This window comes from Heloderma suspectum, chromosome 3 (genome assembly GCF_057233095.1).
Source record: "Heloderma suspectum isolate Gila_16-S chromosome 3, 16-S_ref, whole genome shotgun sequence".
NCBI lineage: Eukaryota > Metazoa > Chordata > Lepidosauria > Squamata > Helodermatidae > Heloderma > Heloderma suspectum.
In genome coordinates, this window is record NC_139460.1 from 99,836,366 (window position 1) to 99,859,324 (window position 22,959).

The 22,959-nt window shown below is 45.6% G+C and overlaps 2 protein-coding genes across 2 annotated transcripts in view; one reads left to right on the forward strand and one right to left on the reverse strand.

The window, feature by feature from the left end:
- Nucleotides 1–22,959, forward strand: part of DMD (dystrophin) — a 1,907,270-nt gene that overhangs the window by 735,477 nt on the left and 1,148,834 nt on the right. The window contains exons 16-18 of the mRNA XM_084843968.1: nt 2,245–2,423; nt 12,221–12,344; nt 15,975–16,062. Coding sequence (XP_084700094.1) covers nt 2,245–2,423; nt 12,221–12,344; nt 15,975–16,062 — 391 coding nt within the window. The remainder of the gene's footprint in view (nt 1–2,244; nt 2,424–12,220; nt 12,345–15,974; nt 16,063–22,959) is intronic.
- LOC146350001 (uncharacterized) lies at nt 19,681–21,672 on the reverse strand. The gene has a single exon (XM_084843969.1). It carries the CDS (start codon nt 21,670–21,672, stop codon nt 20,485–20,487), a length of 1,188 nt encoding a protein of 395 aa, XP_084700095.1. The 3' UTR covers nt 19,681–20,484.

A 22,959-nucleotide genomic window follows, 5' to 3' on the forward strand; every position in this document is an offset into this window, starting at 1 on the left:
GCTGTCTTAGTCTACGTAAATATTTACATAGACTATGACAGCAAAAATAAAGGGGAACGCAAATAGCGTAGTGGGCGCTATTTGCGTCCCTTTTTCATTCACCTTTTTAGCCTACGGAAATATTTACATTCTTCATGCCAGCTGTATCCCTTTCTTCATGTATCCCCTTTATTTTTGCATTTACGTAAATATTTACGTAGACTAAGATGGCCAAAAATAAGGAACGCAAATGGTGGTGGCTGTAGCCGCCACCATTTGCGTACGCGGGTTTTTGGTTTTTTTTTAAACCCAGCCATGATAGCCTACGTAAATCTTTACGTTGCCTATCACATCGTCGTTGTTGTTTTTTTTACACAAGACTGCAAATGGTGGTGGCGGCAGCCGGTCGGAAGACCAGCTGCCGAAGCCGCCACCGGAGCCGCCGCCACCCGGAAGATCCGCCCCAGGTAAGTCTCGTCCCGGCAGGGATCCGCGGGGGGGGCGGGGGGGCAGGCTGTTCTGCCACAGATTTCGGGGGGCCGAATGCACTGGCATTTGGCCTCACCGAGATCTGTGGGGGAATTCTCTGCCATCCCTAGTTTTCATGGGGCAAATCGAGCCACTCAGATGGTGCTGCCGGGAAGAGCAACTGCTCCTTCCAGGGCCAGTTGAGTCCCCATCTTTGCACAGTGTTGTGATGGGGGCAGTGCACACCACACAAAGCCATTTCTCCCGGTACCAGTCAAATTCCCTGCTGCTAGCATCCTCACTGTTGGGAGAGGGGAGCAGCACACGGGGGAATTATCTCCGATCTCAGATTGGAGGGACAGGGATTCCTCCAGGGGAGATCTCCGATCAGATATAACATCAGGGATTCCTCTAAGAAGGTGTGGCTTGAAGGCTGGATTTTCCATATTACTGGTTTACATATTCAGTATGACACATGAACATGTGGTCACACAGGGAAAATGGTACATGGGGCCAGGTTGGGTCATGATGCCTCTTTCCCAGTTTGTGACTGTGAAATTGTAGGATAATATTTCAGTAATTTGGGGGGATGGGGCTGTCATTTTTAGGGGATGGGAACTCACTAGAGCTCTTGCATCTTTCATTGACTTGCAGCCTTCCATTTAGATTTTTGCAGAATGCCCCATTCTGAGAACCATTTGGGGACATAAAGGGTAGCCACTCCCCCTCCCTGCCCCCACCAAATGTGGAAGATGAAAGCCATGGAAAAGTTGCCTGTGACAAGTTATTTCACACCCAAAATGTTTTAGGCTCACAGCAATAACCAGTTTTCCTAGCACCTGTTGAGGGTTCCTCCACTGTTGTTGTTGTTTTTCTTTCTATACAGAGATACAGCCTCAGTAATTCCCAGCATTATCATGATTGTGCCATGATTATGGAAATTGCTGCCAAATGTATCCTTGTATTCCCCTCTTACTGTTCATACTAACATTTTCCCATGTAAAAAGGTGGAGATGCAGCTGTTCAAATGGAATTAGATTTTACTGTGTAAACTAGGCCAGAATCTCCCCAGCTGATATGTCATGGTACTGGGGTTGCCAGGAAAGCATCAGAAAGACCATAGGCCTGTGGAACATTAGGATTTATGGCAAATTGAGATCAGGAAAGCTTTAAATAGCATGATGGCTGTAGAAAGAACCCTTTCGTGTTCAACCACAGTGACGTATCTCATTTTCTTGTAGAAGTGGATCAGGAAAATGTTGCTCTGGGGTATAGGAAAAAGAGTCATTAATGCAATCAAGAATGCTCCATTTTCATTAGTAAAAATGTGCACAGTCAGTTTAGAAAAACACAAAATAAACTGAATGCTTGTGAATGAGTAACGGTTTCTTTTTTATTTCAGTTAGTTTTCTAAAGTATATGCCTTTTCTCTGCTGAAGTAGCCAGCTTATGAAACAAAAGAATATGAATACATACATCCATATTTTGTAATTTGTTTCACAAAGCTGAACATCAGGGTTTCACCTTTGTTTGCATGAATTAATATAAAAAGTACCATAAATACATTCTATTTAGGTTTCCTTCTGATTTTGATATTGACTTTTTCATATGTCTTATTCACCTACCATGAGTCAGATAAAACAATTTGGTTTGAGTTCAATACAGTGTTGTTTTGTTCTGAAGGTCAACCTGTGAACAAGGAAGAGCAGTTTCTCATTATTTTCTATTGCCACTCCAAACAGTCTTTATTAAAGTCTTTCAAGCAATGTGTGACCTCCGTCTCAATACTTCTTACAGATTTCACAGGCTGTTGCTACCACTCAGACATCATCACTAACACAGACAACAGTAATGGAAACTGTAACTATGGTGACCACCAGAGAACAAATCCTGGTTAAGCATGCTAAAGAGGAGCTCCCACCACCTCCACCCCAAAAGAAGAGGCAAATTGTTGTGGATTCAGAAATTAGGAAAAGGTGAGAATTGGAAAAAGTGAGAGCTTGAGAGAACATTTGAATCAAAATTAACTGGAAGTTTAAATGTTTACGACTATCTTTAAGTCATTAATTTGTCATTATCGGTATAGCAGTGTTTGTTTGTTTAATTCTATGTAAGACTTTATGGTAAGGATGGAATGTTGGAGGGGGAATATTGGAGCGGGTGCAAAAAGGGAATTTTGTTCCCCCAGCCCACAAATTTTCTCTGAATGCACCAACTTGTACCTTATTTTACACCACTTTGCTCCTATTTGCTGATCTTCTTATCAGCTGATTCAGTACTATTTTGACAGTGGGTGTGGGTTTTTTGGCTAAACAATCCAACCAATCAAGGATCACATAGCCAGAATGATGACATCACAGTTACAATCACATACGTTGATGTCAACAAGCCAAACAAGAGTGAGGGCAGAAAACATTGCCCACACTTCATGTGGGCTACTAAAGTTTCACTCTGTTTCAAAGCCCTCTCCCAAACAGTTGCAGAGATGGGGATGCACCCTCCACAGGGATAAAATATTTTGCAAAATGTTCCCATGTCTGCACTGCTCTACTTCATGGTTTATAATTTATTGTATTTGAACAGCTGAAGAACGCCTGAATATTAACAGAACCATAGAATAGTAGGGCTGGAAGGGGCCTACAAGACCATCGAGTCCAACCTCCTGCTCAATGCAGGAATCCAAGTCAAAGCATCCCTGATAGATGGCTGTCCAGCCTCGTCTTGAATGCCTCCAGTGTGGGAGAGCCCACTACCTCCCTAGGTCATTGGTCCCATTGTCTTATTGCTCTAGTAGTCAGGAAGTTTTTCGTGATGTTCAGCTGGAATCTGGCTTTCTGTAACTTGAGCCCATTATTCCGTGTATTCTGCATTCTGGGATGATCGAGAATAGATCCTGGCCTTCCTCTCTGTGACAACGTTTCAGGTACTTGAAGAGCACTATCATATCGTCTTCTCTTCTCAAGGCTAAACATGCCCTGTTCTTTCAGTCTCTCCTCACAGGGCTTTGTTTCCAGTCCCCTGATCATCTTCACTGCCCTCCTCTGAACCCTCTCCAGCTTGTCTGAATCCTTCTTAAAGTATAGTGCCCAGAACTGGACACAGTACTCTAGATGAGGCCTAACCAGTGCTGAGTAGAGGGGAACTAGTACTTCCCGGGATTTGAAGCTATACTTCCCTTAATGCAGCCCAAAATATCATTTGCATTTTTGGAGACACATCACATTATTGGCTGATATTCAGCTTGTGAGCTACCAAAATTCCAAAATCCTTCTCGCTTGTAGTATTGTTGAGACAAGTATCGCCCATCTTGTAACTGTGCATTTGGTTTCATTTTCCTAGGTGCAGAACTTGGCATTTATCCCTCTTAAATGTCATTCTGTTTTCTTCCCAGCACTCCAGCCTATCAAGATCACTTTGAATTTTGTTTCTGTCTTCCAAAGAATTAGCTATCCCACCCAATTTGGTGTCATCTGCAAATTTGATCAGCATTCCCTGCACCTCCTTCTCCAAGTAGGGGTGGACGAAAGTGACTTACCTTTCATCGAAGGTTGTTCGTGGTGGGGGGAAGGCGCTTCGCTGCTCCCCCCGCGAAGTTCAGGCCGGGGGGGGAGGCTTCCCGCCTCGACACGGCCGAAATTCAGGCCGGGGGGAGGCTTCCCACCTCGCCCCGGCTGAAATTCAGGCCGGGGAGGAGGCTTCCTGCCTCGCCTGGCCGCGAACTTGGAAGTTTAAAAAAAAAAAAAACCGCCCCCGTGATAGGCTACGTGACAATTAACGTAGCCTATCACGGCTAGATCTGCAAAGTCATCCGTGATAGGCTACGTTAATCGTCACGTAGCCTATCACGGGTGACTTTGAAAAAAAAAAAGCACGTACGCAAATGGCGGCCCCCATAGGGAGCCGCCATTCGCGTTCCTTATTTGGTCGCTGTAGTCTACGTAAATGTTTACGTAGACTACGGCGAAAATAAGGGCAATGCAAATAGCATTGCCCTTATTTTCGCAGTAGTCTACGTAAACATTTACGTAGACTACAGCGACCAAATAAGGAACGGGAATGGCGGCTCCCTATGGGGGCCGCCATTATCTGTACGTGCTTTTTTTTTTTTTTTAAAGTCACCCGTGATAGGCTACGTGACGATTTACGTAGCCTATCACGGCTGACTTTGCAGATCTAGCCGTGATAGGCTACGTTAATCGTCACGTAGCCTATCATGGGGGCGTGTTTTTTTTTTCTTTCATTGGAATGGCGGCAGCGGCAGCCGGTCGAAAGACCTGCTGCCGCTCCCGCCCCGCTCGAAAACCCGCCGAACCGCCGGCCGGACCCGCCGCTGGGAGGGACATTCGGCGAAGGTAAGTCCCGTCCTGGGGGGGGTCTGGGGGGTGGGGAGGTTCGGAGGATTTCTCCCCGAAACTTGTTCGGGGGGCCAAACATGTTGGCACTCGGCCCCCCGAAGTTTCGGGGAGAAATTCTCCGCCATCCCTACCTCCAAGTCATCAATAAAAATGTTGACGAGCACTGGGCCCAGGACTGAGCCCTGCAGTACCCCACCCATTACCTCTCCACAGTTTGAGAAGATCCCATTGATAAGCACTCTTTGAGTCCGATTCTGTAGCCAACTGCGGATCCACTGGATCGTTGTTTCCTCTAGCCCACTTTGAGCTAGTTTGCTAATCAGGATATCATGGGGCACTTTGTCGAAAGCTTTGCTGAAGTCAAGGTATATTTATGTCCACAGCATTCCCACAGTCCACAAGGGAGGTTACCTGATCAGAAAATGAGATCAGATTAGTCTGAGAGGATTTGCTCTTGACAAAACCGTGTTAGCTTTAAGTAATCAGTGCATAGTTTTCAAGGTGCTTACACTGATTGCTTCATAATCTGCTCCAGAATTTTCCTAGGGATTGATGTCAGACTGTCTGGTCTCAAGGTCCCAGGTTCCTCCTTTTTACCCTTTTTGAAGATAGGGACAACATTCCCCATCTTCCAGTCATCTAGCACTTCACCTGTCCTTCATGATTTCTCAAAGATAATAGACAGTGGTTCTGAGAGTTCTTCTGCCAATTCCTTTATTACTGTAGGATGCAGTTCATCTGGCCCTGGAGATGTGAATTCATTCAAAGTAATGAGGTGTTCCTTGACCATGTGCCTATCGTTCTCAAGTTGCAATCCTTCCCCTTTAGCCTGTACTTGGCCTTTGCCAGGGGGCTCACAGATGCTCTTTTGGAAGAAGACTGAGCCAAAGTAGGAACTGAGCAATTCTGCCTTTTCTTTGTCATCTGTTATTATTTTGCCATCCTTATTTAGTAGCTGAACCACCTGTTTTTTCCTCTGTCCCTTACTATGCAAGTATCTGAAGAAAGCCTTTTTTGTTGCTTTTAGCATCCCTCGCTATCCTCAGCTCATTCTCAGCTTTAGCCTTCCTGATGCCATCTCTGTAATTCTGTTCTACCTGCCTGTACTCTTCCTTTGTAGCTTGGCCTTCCTTCCGCTTCCTATATGTGTCCTTTTTTGTTTTCAGGTCATCTCTAAGCTTTTTGTGAAGCCACATTGGCTTCTTCCGTTGTCTTCCACCTTTTTTTCTTGTTGGAATTGTTTGTAATTGTGCCTTTAAAATTTACTTTTTTAAAAAACTCCCACCCATCTTGGACTCCTTTTCTCATTAGAGTCGTTTGCCATGGGACCTTACTGATCATTGTTCTGGGTTTATTAAAATCAGCTTTCCTAAAATCCAGGGTGCGCATTTATTTATTAATTCATTCATTCATTTCTATACCGCCCAATAGCCGGAGTGTTTGGCTACACTCGGCTTTTGCTTCCTTTAGAACCAAGAACTCAAGTATAACATGGTCACTTTCCCCCAGAGTTCCCATAAGTGCTACTTTACTCATTAAATCATCTCTGTTGGTTAGGATCAAGTCAAGTATAGCCAATCCTCGAGTTCCTTCCTCTACTTTCTGTAGGAGGAAGTTATCCGCCACACAAGTCAGGAATTTCCTGGAGGGGCCATGTTTTGCAGAATTTGTCTCCCAACAAATATCGGGGAAATTGAAGTCCCCCATTACTACTACATCATGCTTCCTTGAAACATTGGGATTTGCTTTTCAAAGGTTTTATCCTGATCTTCTCCTTGATTGGGTGGCCAGTAGTAGACTCTGACCACCATGTTCCTTTTATTCTTTGTTCTATTTATTTTTACCTATATGCTCTTGATGGGGCTACCAAGAACTAAATGATACTCTTATATTTTATTAATATTATTGACATTTTGTCTTGTATAACTTCAGGAAAGTATTGTTCAAAATACACCAGTAATGGTAGTTCAGAAAAAGCCTGTAGAGTGATGGTGAGCAGGCTTCCTAGCGTAGCTCATTCTTCCGGTTTCACAGCAGGTGTGGTTGAGTCTTAGCACTGGCACATCTAGAGCAGTTGCATCTTTATGCTGGCATTCTGACTCTAAGCCAAGTCCTGCAGCCCACTATATCAATTTTGTCATAACGTTTCATATATAGTAAAACAACAGCGGCATTGTTTCAAGCCATTTCCTATAACTTTTCTCATACAAAATATTCCCAGTGTATAGGGACTTTGCACAACACCCTTGTGCACGTACAGAGTTCCAGCTCTTGCAGTATAAGGCAGGGATCGGGAACCTCTTCCAGCCCAAGGAACAAATTCAATTTCAGAGACGCTCTCAGGGGCTGCATTCCAGTAATGGAAGGGATCAAAGGCGAAGGGGGCAGGCCAAAGATACAAAAGCTACCCACATATTGTAGCTTGAAGTTCTTACTGCCAGTGACTAAGCCTTAGGAGAGGCATTTCAGTCTTTTAGAATAGGGGAAAAACTGCACAAAACCAGGAAACCACTAAACTATCTGTAGTTGGGGGAAGTAGAATAGGGCTGAAGGAAATGGGGTGGGTCCAGGGGAAGGGGGTGTAGCTGTCAGAGGGCCAGATGTGGTTCCCCACCCCTAGTATAAGGTCTTGTACTGCTGTAGGTTGCTAAGAGCAAACTTGGACATTACATAAAGAATCACCAGCTGAATGCAAAGCGAGTTTCACATTCAGCTGTCAGTTTCCCTTGGTAGCTCACGTGTAGGAAAACTGCATGGGGAAAATGTGCTGGCTTTGGAGATGTAAAGAGGAATTTTAGAGGCTCTATCCAATTTACCCTCAAATGTTACAGGAAGAGCCACAATCTGAAAATAGAAATATATTAGGCCAACGGTTCTTCTTTACTAACATCTGCTAATATTCTTAGTGGGCGAGGAAGAGAAGTTGTTGCAGCAGTTGGTCCCATGGTAGGGTCTGCAATGTCGCTGAAGCTAAGAGATCTGGGTCTGCCAGTACCTGACTGCAAGACCATATGGAAGCACTATGCATTGTTTTTCTTAAGGTCAATACAAAAAGATAAAGATGGGATGGGATGAGACCAGAAACAATATTGGTGGGCTATAATAAGTTACTGCATACAAGCTCCTTTGCAATAATCTTGGGAAAACATGTCCCACATCCTCAGTCTTATGTATAAAGCTGGTGCAATGAGACCCAAGTTTCCCTTCTCAAGTGGAGGAGGACAGATAACATGGAGAAGAGTCCCTTCCTCCAAGTCTTGAAGGTAGTTTCCACAGGAGAAGGGGCTTCTCCCTCAACCTTTAGATGACTTCCTGCCTTTGTGTGGGTAAGCAGACTCCAGCAGGGCTGATGACTTCCAAGAGTCCAGTGGAAGAAGAAAAAGAAAGGCAGTGTCAATAAATGGACCAAAGTGGAGAAAGAGACTGGCACACACAGGCTGACTGACTGAGATGGGCGGGGGGAGGAATTGTTTCTCTCAAGTTGCCTTAATTATTCCCACACCACAAGAGCTGGTGGGATTTGAGCATGTAAGGGCTACTGCTGCATAGATAACACTCCGGGAACATGCTAGCCAGCAATAGCATCATTTTGGCTTTGGAGCTTGCAGCCTATTTTCCAGTCATCAGGACACACAGTCTTGTCACAACTGCACAGAAAGAAACCTGAGTACCCAATAGAAGGAACACCTACTACTTTTCCTATGGGGCAGGGAGGGATGGTGTCCAGTCTTTCTGCTTCCACATCTTTTATAGCTTCTAGAGCAAACAAGAAGGATAAAAACTCCCCTACTCCTCCACTTCTTGAGGGAGAGTGTTTATCCTGAGTTCATTATATGGATTAAAGCCACTATTTCACTGCCTTGAGCACACATTTCTACTCCCTGAGCTGAAAATAATGCCTCCAGAGATAGATCCCCTGTCAGGGATATGGGCAGTTCTTCCTATACCTGTTTTAGGGACAGTCACAGCCATAGGAGTGATGATAAATCTTGTCCCCCTCTCCTTATAGTCACAGGGAATGCTGCAGATCCAGGAGCTGCCAGCATTCTCACTTCTCCTGTCAATCCCACTCAAGAAACTATGCCCATTTTATACCAGTCTGTCCTATAGGTCCAAACACAGAAGACTGGGATAGAAACATCCCCCCCCCCTCATCCAGCAGAGCTAACTTACCTCAAGCACATGTATCTCCATCAAGTCACAAAAGGATCAGGTCTGACCCATCCTCCACAGGCCACTCAGGTCAAATGATGTCGTGATTGTGGTAGGGTGGTCCTGCTGAGCTACCAGATGTCTCTCTGAGCCCTCCAGAATCCCAGGCTTCTTTTCCAAATGGTTTGGATGCTTCTGACAGGATGGATGGTGAGCTCGCTGAGGATGATAGTGTCATGGAATTTGAAAAACCAACCAATTACACTTCTACTTGAAGCCAGATCCTTGCCCTCCAGTGTGGTAGCCTGATGGAGTCTCTACATAGATGGCTATGTAGTGTGGGTGGGGTGGGGTGGGTATGTCAATATCAAGTCTTACACAAAGTTGGCCTGTGGTATGAAGTAGGTATGAATATCCCAAAGAACATGGGATCTGTTGTTTTTCTGACCATTCTCCCTTTAGATAGGGCTGGTTCAGCTTCGGTTACGTTTAGGGAGATCAGTTTCTGTCTCCACCTTTGATGTAGTTTTTACCTTGAATGGCTAGTTTCCCAGCACCACTTCCTGTTTTGAAAGGGCTGGAAGTGTACATTCTATCCTTCTTTGTCCGATAAGGTTTTGTTTCTTCTATTAGTTCCTGTAGGAGACTTCAGGTCTGGGTTAGTGTTTTCAGCCTCTACTGGTTAAGTTCATTCACTCCGTCATTTTTCCTCTATCTTTTGTGCATGTGTGTGCTTGTGTGTGTGGGGGGGGTATTTTATTTTTCCCTATATGCTTCATCATTGAAGTGTCTGGAGGTTTTGCGGGGGCGGGGGGACATCCTCCTCCAGAAGTGACTGGCCCAATGTGAGTGTCTTTCCCTACGCTCGCTGTGTTCCTTCTCTCAAGAGGAACAGAGATTTACTGGTAAGTATGGAATTTCAGTTTCTCCATTTAGGGCAACGCAGAAAATGCCCATGACAGAAACTGCCTGTTTATATTGCATAATCTAGCATAGATGGATTGCCTAAGTCTCTACCATCTAATGTTTAGAACCTATAAAATACTTGAGAACAATGAATGTTTTTCACACTTTAGAAAACAGGGTTCTAAACATTTAATTCCTTTGTGCATCACAAGTAAAAAATGCTTTGTATGTATACTATTCCATGTCAGTGTACAAAGCTTAGTTGTCAGAGTGAGTAGATGTGAAGCTGCCTGTGTATCCTTCTATAAAAGGAAAAGCTCATTAAAGCAGGATAGGTGCTCCATCTAGTGTCTTCGTATTTAGTGAATTTTAGATAAATCTTGCCCTCTAAAAATAAACAGCTGATTTATCAACACTTATAATCGAGGATAGTGATAATTATTAAAACAAACATCAAGGATTTACTTATGATGTAATCTTCAGCTCTCCTGTAACAATATTTATATTCTTCGTATATAATACCCCTGGCTCAGAACAATAAATAATAGCTGACAGTCACACTCTGACAGTTTGGCTTGGGAACCATCCAACAGAAGATTGTAGCCACTGAAAACTTCATCTGATCCATGATTAATACATCATTGTAAGGATGGTTGAGAATGCATTTTCTGTACAGTTTTGATAAGAATTTACTAAAATTCACAAAGTTCTCCATGTTTGGGACAAAAGAATTTGAGATTTAAAAATATAGAATGTGGGAGAAGCCGAAACTGACAGATTCATCTATCCAGGGCTTTGAGTGCTCAGCTCGTAAAAGCCTGGATTTGAATCCCTGTGTATTCAACCATGTTAGTGCTGAATTAGGGTTGGCACCTCTTTTTTCTGACAGACTCCTCATCTTTACCAGCTACTTAGCAGGCAGATACAGTATGGTCCTCTACATGCTGGGTATAGTTGTACCTATTGAACTTGGCCATTGCAGACAGGCGAGAATTTAGTTTCAGTTCATTTTTGATAAGAATTTACCAAATTTGCAAAGTTCTTCATATTTGGAAGAACTTGAGATTTAAAAAAATCCAATGCAGAAGAAAGTGAAACTCACAAATTTGCTCATACCTACATTATTGCAGCAGCATTGAAGCTGTTCTTCTATAACCCTGCCACATACTTCTCCAATCACATCAAGATGGAGCAACCATGTGGATGGGGCTGATACTGTGGTTCCTTGCCACACCAGTGTCCCTTTCCAGAGGGGCGGGGGTCAGTTTCCTTTCCAGTCCCTAGAAGACTACAATAGGAAGGAAGAAGGTGAGGAGAAAAGAAGTCAGAGAGAAGAGGGGAGAATTAACGGAAGTCAGAAAGGAAACAGAAACTGTAAGAAGCAAAATACGAATAAGTAATGAATTATTTGCATTCAGGTCTTGCGAATGCCTTGAGTTGAGTTGACCTAATACAGTCTCTTTTGCAATGTTGCTTTTGGACAAAGGCACACCCAAAATGACCGGGTTAATGCTCATGGTTACCCACTGAGCTGTTGTGGAGAAATTTCTATTTTTGAATAGGGAATTATCTACAGTAGCTCAATTTTCCCTTTAAAATATTCTAGGGATGTCTTTTCCAAAACATTTCAAAATAATACTGCAGACTGGAATTACTGTGCATGGGTCTCAATTCAAAGTAATAGAGTATGCTTTTGTGAATCACATCCCATTTTAAAGCACAAACTAGGTTATTTCATATTTTTCCCATTCTTCAAAGAGTGGTTGAACTGCTCAACATCTGGTGCAATATCATTTTTTCTATGGATCTATCAAAACTTTTCATATACCTGTCATTTATTTAACAGACATGTCCAGAAATCCAAATATGTGATTAAGATCCACAGAAGACCATAAACATTTGTGCCTTCACTACTAGAATTACATAATTTTGCTCCGCAGATAGCAGTTCACTCTGTTATGCCACAGGAGCATCCATCTTTCGTTGATACAGTGTGAGGTGATATTCACTAAAAGAAAAAAAATTACATTAACATAAACAAAAGCAATACCTTAAAACTGAAATTCAGCATATAAACTAGAGTTCAATTGCATCTTTGTATAAGCAGAATAACCTCTTGAATTAGAATGCATTTGTACGTTTATAAGGAGCTTCTACGTTGACAGTCATTTGTGATATGCAGACTTTTGAGACTCTAAATAGACTAAATTTTAGAGCCTTGTATTTGTTGTATAGTTTAATGGTTTTTCACTTTTAATTCATACTTCTGATTTAAACATGTGGTGTAAGCCTTTACTATGACAGCTGCTTTTAGAAGTACTCTGTGTAAAGAACAGATTTTATTTTTCTCTTGATCTTAGGTTTGATGTTGATACAACAGAACTTCACAGTTGGATGACACGCTCAGAAGCTGTACTCCAGAGTCCCGAGTTTGCAATATACAGAAAAGAAGGGAACCTGTCAGACCTGAGAGAAAAAGTTTATGTAGGAAAATATTCATATACTTAACACTTTGCATTAGATTTCTGCAACAAGTTTTCTGTCAAACCCTTTTCTTGAAATACAGCCCGTGCTTGACTACATACTATCAAATATTAAATAGTTACATGTTGGCTCTCTAGCCTGGGGTTATGGAGGAGGAATTCTTAAATGGCTCTTGAGACATAACTTACTATCACCTTATCCTAAATACTGACAATGGAGCAAGGATGGACTTGTTAAGTGAGTGCTATAAAAATGTATCAGACACAGTGTAGACCCTACAGTACAAAAAGGAAGGAAAAGTAAAGCAATTTTTAAAAACCAGAGTTTGGCAAAAACTTTCACTTACTTTGACATTTCATACAAATTCATCAGCTATTACAGTTAAATGGAAATTACATGTTCAGTATACCTCTGAACACCAGGTAATGGGGACAAAGAATACCAGTACCAACACTATCATGCCCTGGGCACCTGGCTGGCCACTATTGGGACAGAATGTGCATTAGATGGTTTTATCCAGGAACACAGTTTTTATGTTCCTTCCCCCTTCCTCCTTGAGAATGGAAACAGAAGTGTGAAGTAGCTGCCAGCAACTTAAATCAACAAGCATATTTACAAATGGCAAATGCCAGTTATAAAAACACAAACCAAAAGGGTCAAGTTATGCATGATTCAGTTTTTTACATGTGTAATGATAATCAGTATTCTGTCATATGAACATGATATTTGAATGATAAGATCCTTACATACAGAAGAACTTTATTGGGAAAAAAAATTGTACTATCACAGGAGCCCTGCCCTGTCCTGACTCTAGGAACCAAGGCTGTGAGGTTGTGTGGAAAATTGCTGAGTAGTACTATGTTTTTTAATATACAATTTTATGCTGTTTAATATTCCTTTCATATGACATTTTATGCTTATGCAAAATCAGATGTATAAAGCAGTACTGTAAATTATTTGTTATCATTTCTATATATCCTCAGTAATCCATTTGCAGATACTGAATACTAAAAATTAGAGGAAGGATTGAAATATAATAATGATAATGATAATGATCAGTTTTCAATATCTGAGACAGTACCTTAGCCTTGGAAGCAGCTCCTCACTTTGGACAGGTTATATTTCCTTCCTGGTGAGCTGTTTGGCAGCTGTGCTACTCAGTCTGCTTTGCGACATTCAGCTGCTTACAGCAGGTGTGAATAACGTTTTTGCTATAAAGGGCCAGTGACTCATGGGATAAATCTACTGGAGGTTGGAGCCAACAGTAAACTAAGCACAGTTGTATAGACCTCGACCTTGTATAGACCCCCACACACATTATTTAGTGGCCTTTCCCCCTAAGCTCAAACTCCCCAAATGTTGTTGCCTCTCCTCCTAAGGAGGAAGGAGGCATGGGCAGCTCCTTCCCTGCCCATGGCCGGAGCCCTCCTGCTCTCCTCCACCTGCTGCCAGGCTTGCTGGTTGCTACTGCTACCACTCCCCCCTCTGGATGAAGCTTGTTCTGAACCATGGCTGGTTGGCTTGAAACTTGCTATCACCTCCCCCAGGGCCTTTCTTCCCCCTGGCAAAATACTTCCTGAAGTGTACCATGGCCAGGTAGGGAAGATGGTCGCTCTTTGTGATCACCATCTCTCACCTTGTTTCCCCCCTCCAGGCAGAATTGGGTCCTTACCCAGCTCCAAGTTCAGCTCCTCCCACTGGAAACCTGCTCCTTATCTGGCTCTACGGTGTACCCACAAACCTGCAGTGTTTCCTCAGCTGCAGCAGTTCAGCTCCCCACCAGCTCCTTCTGAGGACAAGGGGTGCTGGGATTGAAGAGTCAGAGTAGGCCAGTGCTGTGAGCTGGATGAAATTGAGCTATAGGCCTGATCTAGCCCACAGGCTGCAGGTTCCCCACCTCCAGCTTACAGGAAGGAATGTTGGTAATGTGTGCTAACAGTGTTGCGTCCATCCACGTTATTTATTGTTTTGCTCCACGGGAATGGAAGTTCAGTTTCACCTGCCCTGCAGCTATCACATTGCACTGGCCATAGCAGAAAGCCACTTAGAAATTTGCCTTTTCCTCTCCAGATACACTCACACCTGGGAACAAGAGACGACAACCACATAAAACATTTGTAAGGGGAAAGAAACCCAAGAGCATTGAACTAAATAGAGAAGATGGTCACCAGACAAAAGACTGGTTGTGTGGTCTGGCCATGTAGGTCACAGCAGTCAACAAGAGTTTCATGATTAAAGAACATGTGTTCATGCAACTACTTTTTCTGAAAGTTCACATAGTTTCACAACAATCAATGAGAGTTTCAATGAGAGTGAGGAGTTAATATTAAATAATTTTTGTTCATGTGCCTACAAAGCCAGGAGCTTGGACTCTTTGACTGCTAAACATTGACTGTGCATGAAAATCAGGTTTTTCTTTTCTAGCAGGAGAAGAACTTCTAGGGGAAAGGGGGGGGGGGCTGGAGGAAAGGGGGTCTTGATCTTTCCTGACTAAAATCATAGCAGGCTGGCTGAAATTTCATTATCCACACTAACTGCCAATCTGAACAGTGAAAAGCTGATAAGGAAGTCCAAGGCAATAGTAACAGTATGGAATAGTAATGTTGCTAAACACTTCTGTTACCCTCTTTGACATAAAGAGAAACAGGATGACAGCCATAGCATGCTGAAATGTGTACAGTGCTGGTGCCTCACAACATATTTCAGCTTCAGAGAGCACTCATGTGGTCAGTAGCCTGAGTGTAAGTCTGAGTCTTTAAGCTGCCTGGTCAACATGGAGCCTATGAATTATGATGGAAAGACACAAAGCAGCAGTGAAAGTGGGGTATAATAGGCAGTGGTATAATAGGTAGTGATTAGGCATCTAAAAGTTTATTCAGTTTATTTACAACACTGAGCAGGCAATCCTATATATGTTTAGACAGAAAAAAGTCCTACAGCTCCCAACATGCCCCAAGACTTTTTTCTTCCTAAACATACATAGGATTGCAACCTGAATTACACATAGATCTCCACTGAAAAGTGACTACAAAAGCTCACTGCACTGTGGAATGGATGTATCTTTATTTGTCTGTATCCCCCACTCCCATTCTTATGAAGCGTGCTTCTTACACAACCTTATAATTACTGGAAAGTGCTTATATCCCAAAAGCAGCATTTGACAATCTCATTTTGTGGGAAATAAAATATGCAAATTACACAAATTATGTAAGTATTTAATCAGGCATTGTAGAAAAACCATCAAACTTGATTGATTAAGCACTTATCCCATTTGGTATTAGTAAAACTTGTAACCGTTGGTATAATAGTTTGCCATCAAGGCTAGGTTAAGTACACTTCCCAACTTCAAAACCAGGGTAGAGTATAAAAGTACAGGTAAATGAAAGGCTGAATTCTATGACATCTGCAGGATGGGGCAGAGCAGGAAAGAAGAGACTTGGATGAATGGAAAAAACAGGAAGCACTGAGGCATTGTGAACCGCTGACTTTTTTTTTCCAGATTAGCTCTAAAAGATACTAGTTCTGCTTTTAAAATAGTTTTGCAACCCATGAGGTCTAGGTACTTGTTTGGCAGGTTATTTTGAAAAGTCTTTTTCATGTGTAATTCTCAACTTTGCTGTCATGTTGCAGGCCATAGAACGAGAAAAGCCTGAGAAGTACAGAAAACTCCAAGACACCAGTAGATCAGCTGAGGCCCTGGTGGAACAGATGGCGAATGGTAATTACATGGCAGTTTATTTAAATAAGGTTCTTGGGGATTTGATAAACACATAGGTTCATGTTTATCACATGATAATATTAGCACAGCATTTTGTGAAGGAACAGAACATTAAAGTAGTTTTGTATGTATTTTCTAAATGTTATCTTTTAATTAGAATAGGGGAAACACTTGAAATTTAGCACCATGAACTAAAGCATAGTTCAAAATCCAGTGTTCCCAATAAAACCCAGGCTATTAACAATCTGCTCTTGATCCTCAAACATTCATTCAGTTTGCAGTTTGCCTGAAACTTCATAATTGCTCTTTTTACCGTTCTAAAAGTTTGGGAAACTACCAATCATTTACATAATTTGAGAAGATGTTTGATGCAAATGAAAACTAATTTTTAATGTGCTTCAGTTTGATCATGTGACTCCTCTATATTGTTTGTCAGACTGGTCTCCTCTTATCCCACAGTGTTCAGTTTAAGCTTTTCTTATTGCCCTTAAGTGTTTTTGTACTCTTATTCTTCCTTCCTACCTACCTTTATTTTTAAATCTGCCTCTTCTTTTTCTCTGCACAACTATCATCAATAACGTTTTTAAGCGTGGTTTTTACACCCCTATCCTCCATCTGTGTGCATTTTGCTTTGCTTTGCTTTGCATTCATTATGTTTGGAGCCTCCTCTCTCACAATTAAAAGACTTTGCTTAGGCATTTAAGCTATGATGTGCTTGCTGTACCCTTTGCGAGTGGAGATGGGTCAAAGAAGATGCAGACAACACGCTTGGATTGAAAATTGGGCCACATTTTATTGAAATATTTGCAAAGAGGTAACTAGGACGGGCATCTAACTGTGTCAGCGGGTAGCTGACACTTCATGGGCGAAAACACACCCAGCCTGAGGGGTGGCGGTGATCTCGCCATCCCTCTGGACTGCCCCTTGTGGGGGAGGTAGACCTTCCGGTGTCACCCCCAACCTGGTGCCGCACAACACCTGGGTGAGTGAGTAGGGTTGGTCTCCCAGGCAACCCTTATCCCCCCGCCAAGCCGCACAACCCATTCAGGGGGCCCTCAGGCGTCACCTGTCACCATAAGGTGCCTCTGCGTGCACACCATCCCTACTCCCTTTCCAGTTTTGCCCGTCCTAACCGCCAAGTGGAATGTGACCAATGATATAGACTAAATTCCCTTACAGGACACACTCAACCCTCATAACAGTGTGACGTAGGCAAAAAAGACTCACAGTCTATGGCCAATTGGACTGTGAGCCAAAAAATTCCTACATGGCTCCCAAAGGGGCAACCGGCAACAACCCACACTGCTAAGGGGAGGGTGGGAGGGAGCTGCGTCGCGCCAAAGAGCTGAGATAAGGAGGGGATCGAGTTTAAGACAACTCGGTCTGCTCCTCCCTGAATGGTGGTGCGACTGGGGTGCTCCAATCAGAGGCCCATACATCTTATCACCCCACCCGCCCGCAATGGCCCCCCCCCCCCTTCAGCCAGACAAGCTGGCGCTGGGTAGGGCATTTGCGAGCGGAGATGGGTCAAAGAAGACGCAGACAACAAGCTTGGATTGAAAATTGGGCCACATTTTATTGAAATATTTGCAAAGGGGTAACTAGGACGGGCATCTAACTGTGTCAGCGGGTAGCTGACACTTCATGGGCGAAAAAACACCCAGCCTGAGGGGTCGCGGTGATCTCACCATCCCTCTGGACTGCCCCTTGTGGGGGAGGTAGACCTTCCGGTGTCACCCCCAACCCGGTGCCGCGAAACACCTGGGTGAGTGAGTAGGGTTGGTCTCCCAGGCAACCCTTATCCCCCTGCCGAGCCGCACAACCCGTTCGGGGGGCCCTCAGGTGTCACCTGTCACCATAAGGTGCCTCTGCGTGCACACCAACCCTACTCCCTTTCCAGTTTTGCCCGTCCTAGCCGCCACAGGAGTCACAGGCCTATTGCCTGTGAAACTCCCCCCACCTGCGCAGAAGAACTTCCTGCAGGCCCCTTTGCAGATCGGACCAAATAAATTGTTCCCTATGTCTGACAGGTGGACACCGTCCTGCCTGTAAAGCTCCCTCCTAGTCCAATGAATTCCTAGGTGGTTGATGCAACCGTCACCATGCTCAGGCAACCCACGTGCCAGTTCTCTATTCACCTCGCGCCGGGCCCTTTCCATGGCCACATTGCTCTGCACCCTCCACATGATTCTTGGGAGCATTGAAGACCATAATATGGTCATCCCCGGCCAGCGATGTCGGATCGTCTGCAGATCGGCCAATGCCTGCTCAATCAAGTCCTTTCCAGGCTTGTAGCCCAGGTCGTTCCCTCCAAGGTGTAACACCAGGACCTGTGGAGGGAAACTGACCAAACCTCGTTGAAAGAGTATGGGGAGCAGACCATCCCATCGCATACCCCTTCGGCTGAGCCATTGTATCGCCACCTGTTGGGGAAACTGCAGCTGTGATCCGAAGGCCAATGTAGAAGCTCTGCAAAAACCATACTGTGCCCAAAAATGAGCACCCGTACCGGTGTTGGTCGAATCCCATCTAAATAAAACATTGGGGAAGGCAAGAAAATCATCAAGAAGCATCAAGAAGCATCAGGCAACTTGCGAATGTAAGAGCGGAAGGCCCTGGAGCGCCATCTCCCTACCGCTTTCACTTGCTTGGATGAAAAACCTATGGCAGCTGCCGTAGAGGCTGCCCCAATATGAAATAAGTGAGTCCTGAAACGGTAATGCCCCAGACCCAGTGTGGTCAAGGCTAACTTAGTGACTGCCGAAAATTGGAACTTTGTCAGTGGTGAACCATCCGCATGGCAAAATAGGGGACCCTCACTTGCTCCGCGGTGCTCAATGAAAGCCCGCAAGGCCCTGACCGGGCATAACTCGTTGGCCTGGGCCTGGTTAAGGGTAACCAATGCTCCCTTGCCTGCCTGATCGGTTTTTGAACGTCCAATATGGAGGTGAATCAGGCTAAGCTGGATCTGGATATCTGAATACCTCAAGGCCCTCCCTGTGGTGTCGGATTTGGAGGCCCAGACCAGTTCTGAAATCCTGAGGGCCCCAAAAAAGGCTGTTAAAGCTGCAGCATGAAAGAGGGAGGCTTCATATGGAGAAGAGCAAAGGGAGGGCCACAATGCCTGAAGCCCTGTGAGTAGGGTTGGCGGAGAATTTCTCCCCGAAACTTCGGGGGGCCAAGCGCCAACGTGTTCGGCCCCCCGAACAAGTTTCGGGGAGAAATTCTCCGCACCCCCCCTGCCCCCCGCACCCCCCCCGGGACGGGACTTACCTTTCCCGAATGTCCCTCCCAGCGGCAGGTCCGGCCGGTGGTTCAGCGGGTGTTCGTCCGGGGCAGGAGCGGCAGCCGGTCTTTCGACGCTATTTGCGTTGCCCTTATTTTCGCCGTAGTCTACGTAAATCTTTACGTAGACTACAGCGACCAAATAAGGAACGTGAATGGCGGCTCCCTATGGGGGCTGCCATTTGCGTACACACTTTTTTTTTTTTAAGTCACCCGTGATAGGCTACGTGACGATTAATGTAGCCTATCACGGCTGACTTTGCAGATCTAGCCGTGATAGGCTACATTAATCGTCACGTAGCCTATCACGGGGGCGTTTTTTTTTTTAAAAAAAAAACTTTTTAGTTCGCGGCCGGGAGAGGTGAGGCGCCTCCCCCCCGGCCTGAATTTCGGCCGGGCGAGGCAGGAAGCCTCCCCCTCCGGCCTGAACTTCGCGGGAGGTGCAGCGAAGCGCCTCCCCCCCACCGCGAAAAGCTTCGAGGACAGGTAAGTGACTTTCGTCTATCCCTACCTGTGAGAATAACTGGTGACAAACGGTGCCTGGAGTCTGGCGGGGCAGGAAACATCCATGCCCAGCCTTGCACAGCTCTCCTAATTCAGAAATCTGAGGTGGAGTCCTCTACCCCTCGCACCTTGGCCCAGAAGGCCAATGAGGCGAGCTTCCCCGAAATGGTCCTAGCAGATAGTCCCTTGTTATGCAGATGTACGCAAAATTGTAACAAGTGGTCCACAGGTAAGGGCCACACATCCTGCAACTGAAGCCCGCACGTGAAGGCGCCAAACTCTCTACCTGCTCTCTTGTAGGCAGCTCTAGTGCTGGGGGCTATAGAATTCAGGATTGCGTGTTCGACTTGAGAGCGCCAATCTCCCACAGTTCGTCTGGTATGGGGTCTGGCAGCGGACGGGCCCACGGAGCCAACGCACGGAACCTGTTGATCTGGTTTCATGACAAAGCATCGGCTACAGGGTTCCCCAGACCCGGCACACGGCGGGCGCGGAACCATATGTTGTGGCATAGGCATTGGAGGGTAAATGCCCTAACTAACTCCATGACCCTTTGTTTTGTAGAGGATAATGTATTAATGACTTGCACTACAGCCAAGTTGTCGCACCAAAAAAGGGCGACAGAGTTGGCCATCAAGTCTGCCCAAATATGTACATCCACGTAAATAGGGAAGAATTCCAGAAAGGTGAGGTCCCGACAGATACCGCCGGCAGCCCAGTCTCTGGCCACTGGCCCAGGCACCACCGGTCTCGCCAAATTAGCCCAAAACCAAAGGTGCCAGCCACGTCCGAATGGATCTGCATGTCGGCTCGCAGAAGTAATTCATGTCTCCAAAAGGAGATGCCATTAAAGTCCCTCAGGAATTTAAGCCATACCCGCAGGTCCATGCGCATAGCAGAGGTGACTCTGGTGCGATGATGCGGGAGTTGTATACCACTCATTGCCCAGCAGAGCTGTCGCAGGAATGCGCGGCCGGGGGCAACCACCCTACAAGCGAAGTTCAGATGGCCAACGACTTCCTGTAGTTCTCTAAGGGAGACTTTACGAAGGTGCAAGATGGACTGGAGCTTATTTTTAAGTATCATCAATTTATCGTGAGGGAGACGAGAACACTGTGCGCGGGTATCAAGCTCGATCCCCAAGAACGTCAAAGTAACAGCAGGGCCCTCTGTCTTCTCGTGTGCCAAAGGGACACCCAAGTCTGAGGAAAGGGATATGAATGCCCTAATCAGGTCAGAGCATTGACTGCCATCACCGGGTCCAGCAAACAGGAAGTCATCCAAATAATGGACCACATCGCCGCAGCCCGTCTTGTCCCGTATGGCCCATTCCAGAAAGGTACTAAATGTTTCAAACATGGCGCAAGAGATGGAACATCCCATAGGGAGGGCGCGGTCGATGTAAATTTTGTTCTGGAAGGAAAATCCCAGCAAATCAAAATCCAGAGGATTGATAGGCAAAATGCGAAAAGCGGATTTGATATCACACTTGCCCATCAATGCCCCGCTGCCCAGAGCTCTTATCATGGCTACCGCAGCATCAAAGGATGTATAATGCACAGAACATAGGTAATCTGGAATTTCATCATTAACCGACTGGCCCTTGGGGAAAGAGAGGTCATGAATTAACTTGAATTCACCGGGCGATTTCTTGGGTATAATTCCCAAAGGGGATATCCTCAGGTTGGGTAGCGGAGGCGAGGAAAAGGGGCCGATGACCCGACCTGACTGAACTTCTTTGTTAATCTTATCTTGCACCAGGCGCCGCATGCTAAGAACAGACCGGTGGTTACCGGACAAATACGGCCTGCGCAGGCCCATAAAGGGGATCCTGAAACCCAATGTAAAGCCGCGTTCCAAGTAGATCTCTGCCCGCCGATTTGGGTAACGACCTAGAAGTTGAAGGAGTGGAACAATCTTAATTGGGCTGGGGCCCTTTGGGAGGGGGAGGATGCCCACCGCCCTGTTTTCTGCCACCCCGGCCATCCTTTGGGGGACCTCTCCAACCTCTGGCTCTCAGGCAAGAGGGGCAGGAGTGTTGACCGCCACAAAGGAAGCACTCGTGCCAGAAGCGGCATGTGTTATGGGAGCAGGAACCTTTGGAGTTGAACTCCCAGAACAGCCAGCGGTGTTGAACCCCTGGACCCGCAATAGTCTTGGTGGCTATTGCGGGCGACAGCTTGGCCAGGATATGGCCACTGTCGGACCTGTCGCCGAAGCCTGGCCTAGAAGGGGTCATGAATTGGAGCCAAAGGTCCTGGTCCTTCAGATCCCAGCGCATGGAGGGGTCAATAGTGGCCCTCCTTCGGAAGGCCTCGTCGTAAGCCAGCCATGCTCTCCCCTCATAATCGGAGTAAGCCCTGAATATTATGCCGAGGTACTTGGTGAGAACCCAAGCCCTCTCAGGGAACCTCTGCTGGAGGATGCCAGTGTAAATTAAAAAGCCTGGCAACCAGTTCGCCCAGATGCGAGGCACCTTGCGAGCTTTGCTCCGCTCAGGATCTCGGTCACGGGTCTTATCTTTGTCGCTGGGTTCGGGCTCACGAAAGAGTAGGGCAAAGACATCGATAAATTCACCCCGCAGTATCTTTTCTCTAGTAGCAATGGTTAAGTGAAAACCAATAGGTGAGGACGTAGCACAAGTGGGCATAGATCCACGACTCAGGTTGGCACATAGGTCAATCGAGGACTACTGTGGGGCTAGCAGGGAAGGAGGTAGGGAAGCTAGTGGGTCACTAACCAAACCGGCGGGCCCCTGCCAAACACTGGCAGAGGCGACGTTAAGCGGATGAGGCTGGACTAATGGCGGGGCAGGCGCAGTGGCGTCTCTTGCTGGTAGTAGTAAGGGGAATGAAGCGCCAGGCCCCAAAGAACTGGGAGGGCTGGCTGATGAAGCAGCTGAACTAGGAGTTGAGGCCGAGGCAACGGGCTGAGGAGTACTAGCTGCGGGGCCTGAAATAACTGAAGGAAGTGAATGAGGGGGGACTGGGCTGCCTTGAAAGGTAACCCACGGCACCCAACCCAAGGGGTTGATTTGCCCCATACCCGGCCAGGTGAATTGAGGTGCCAAAGCGGTCTCACCTATACCAATCGTGGGCACGCTCTGAT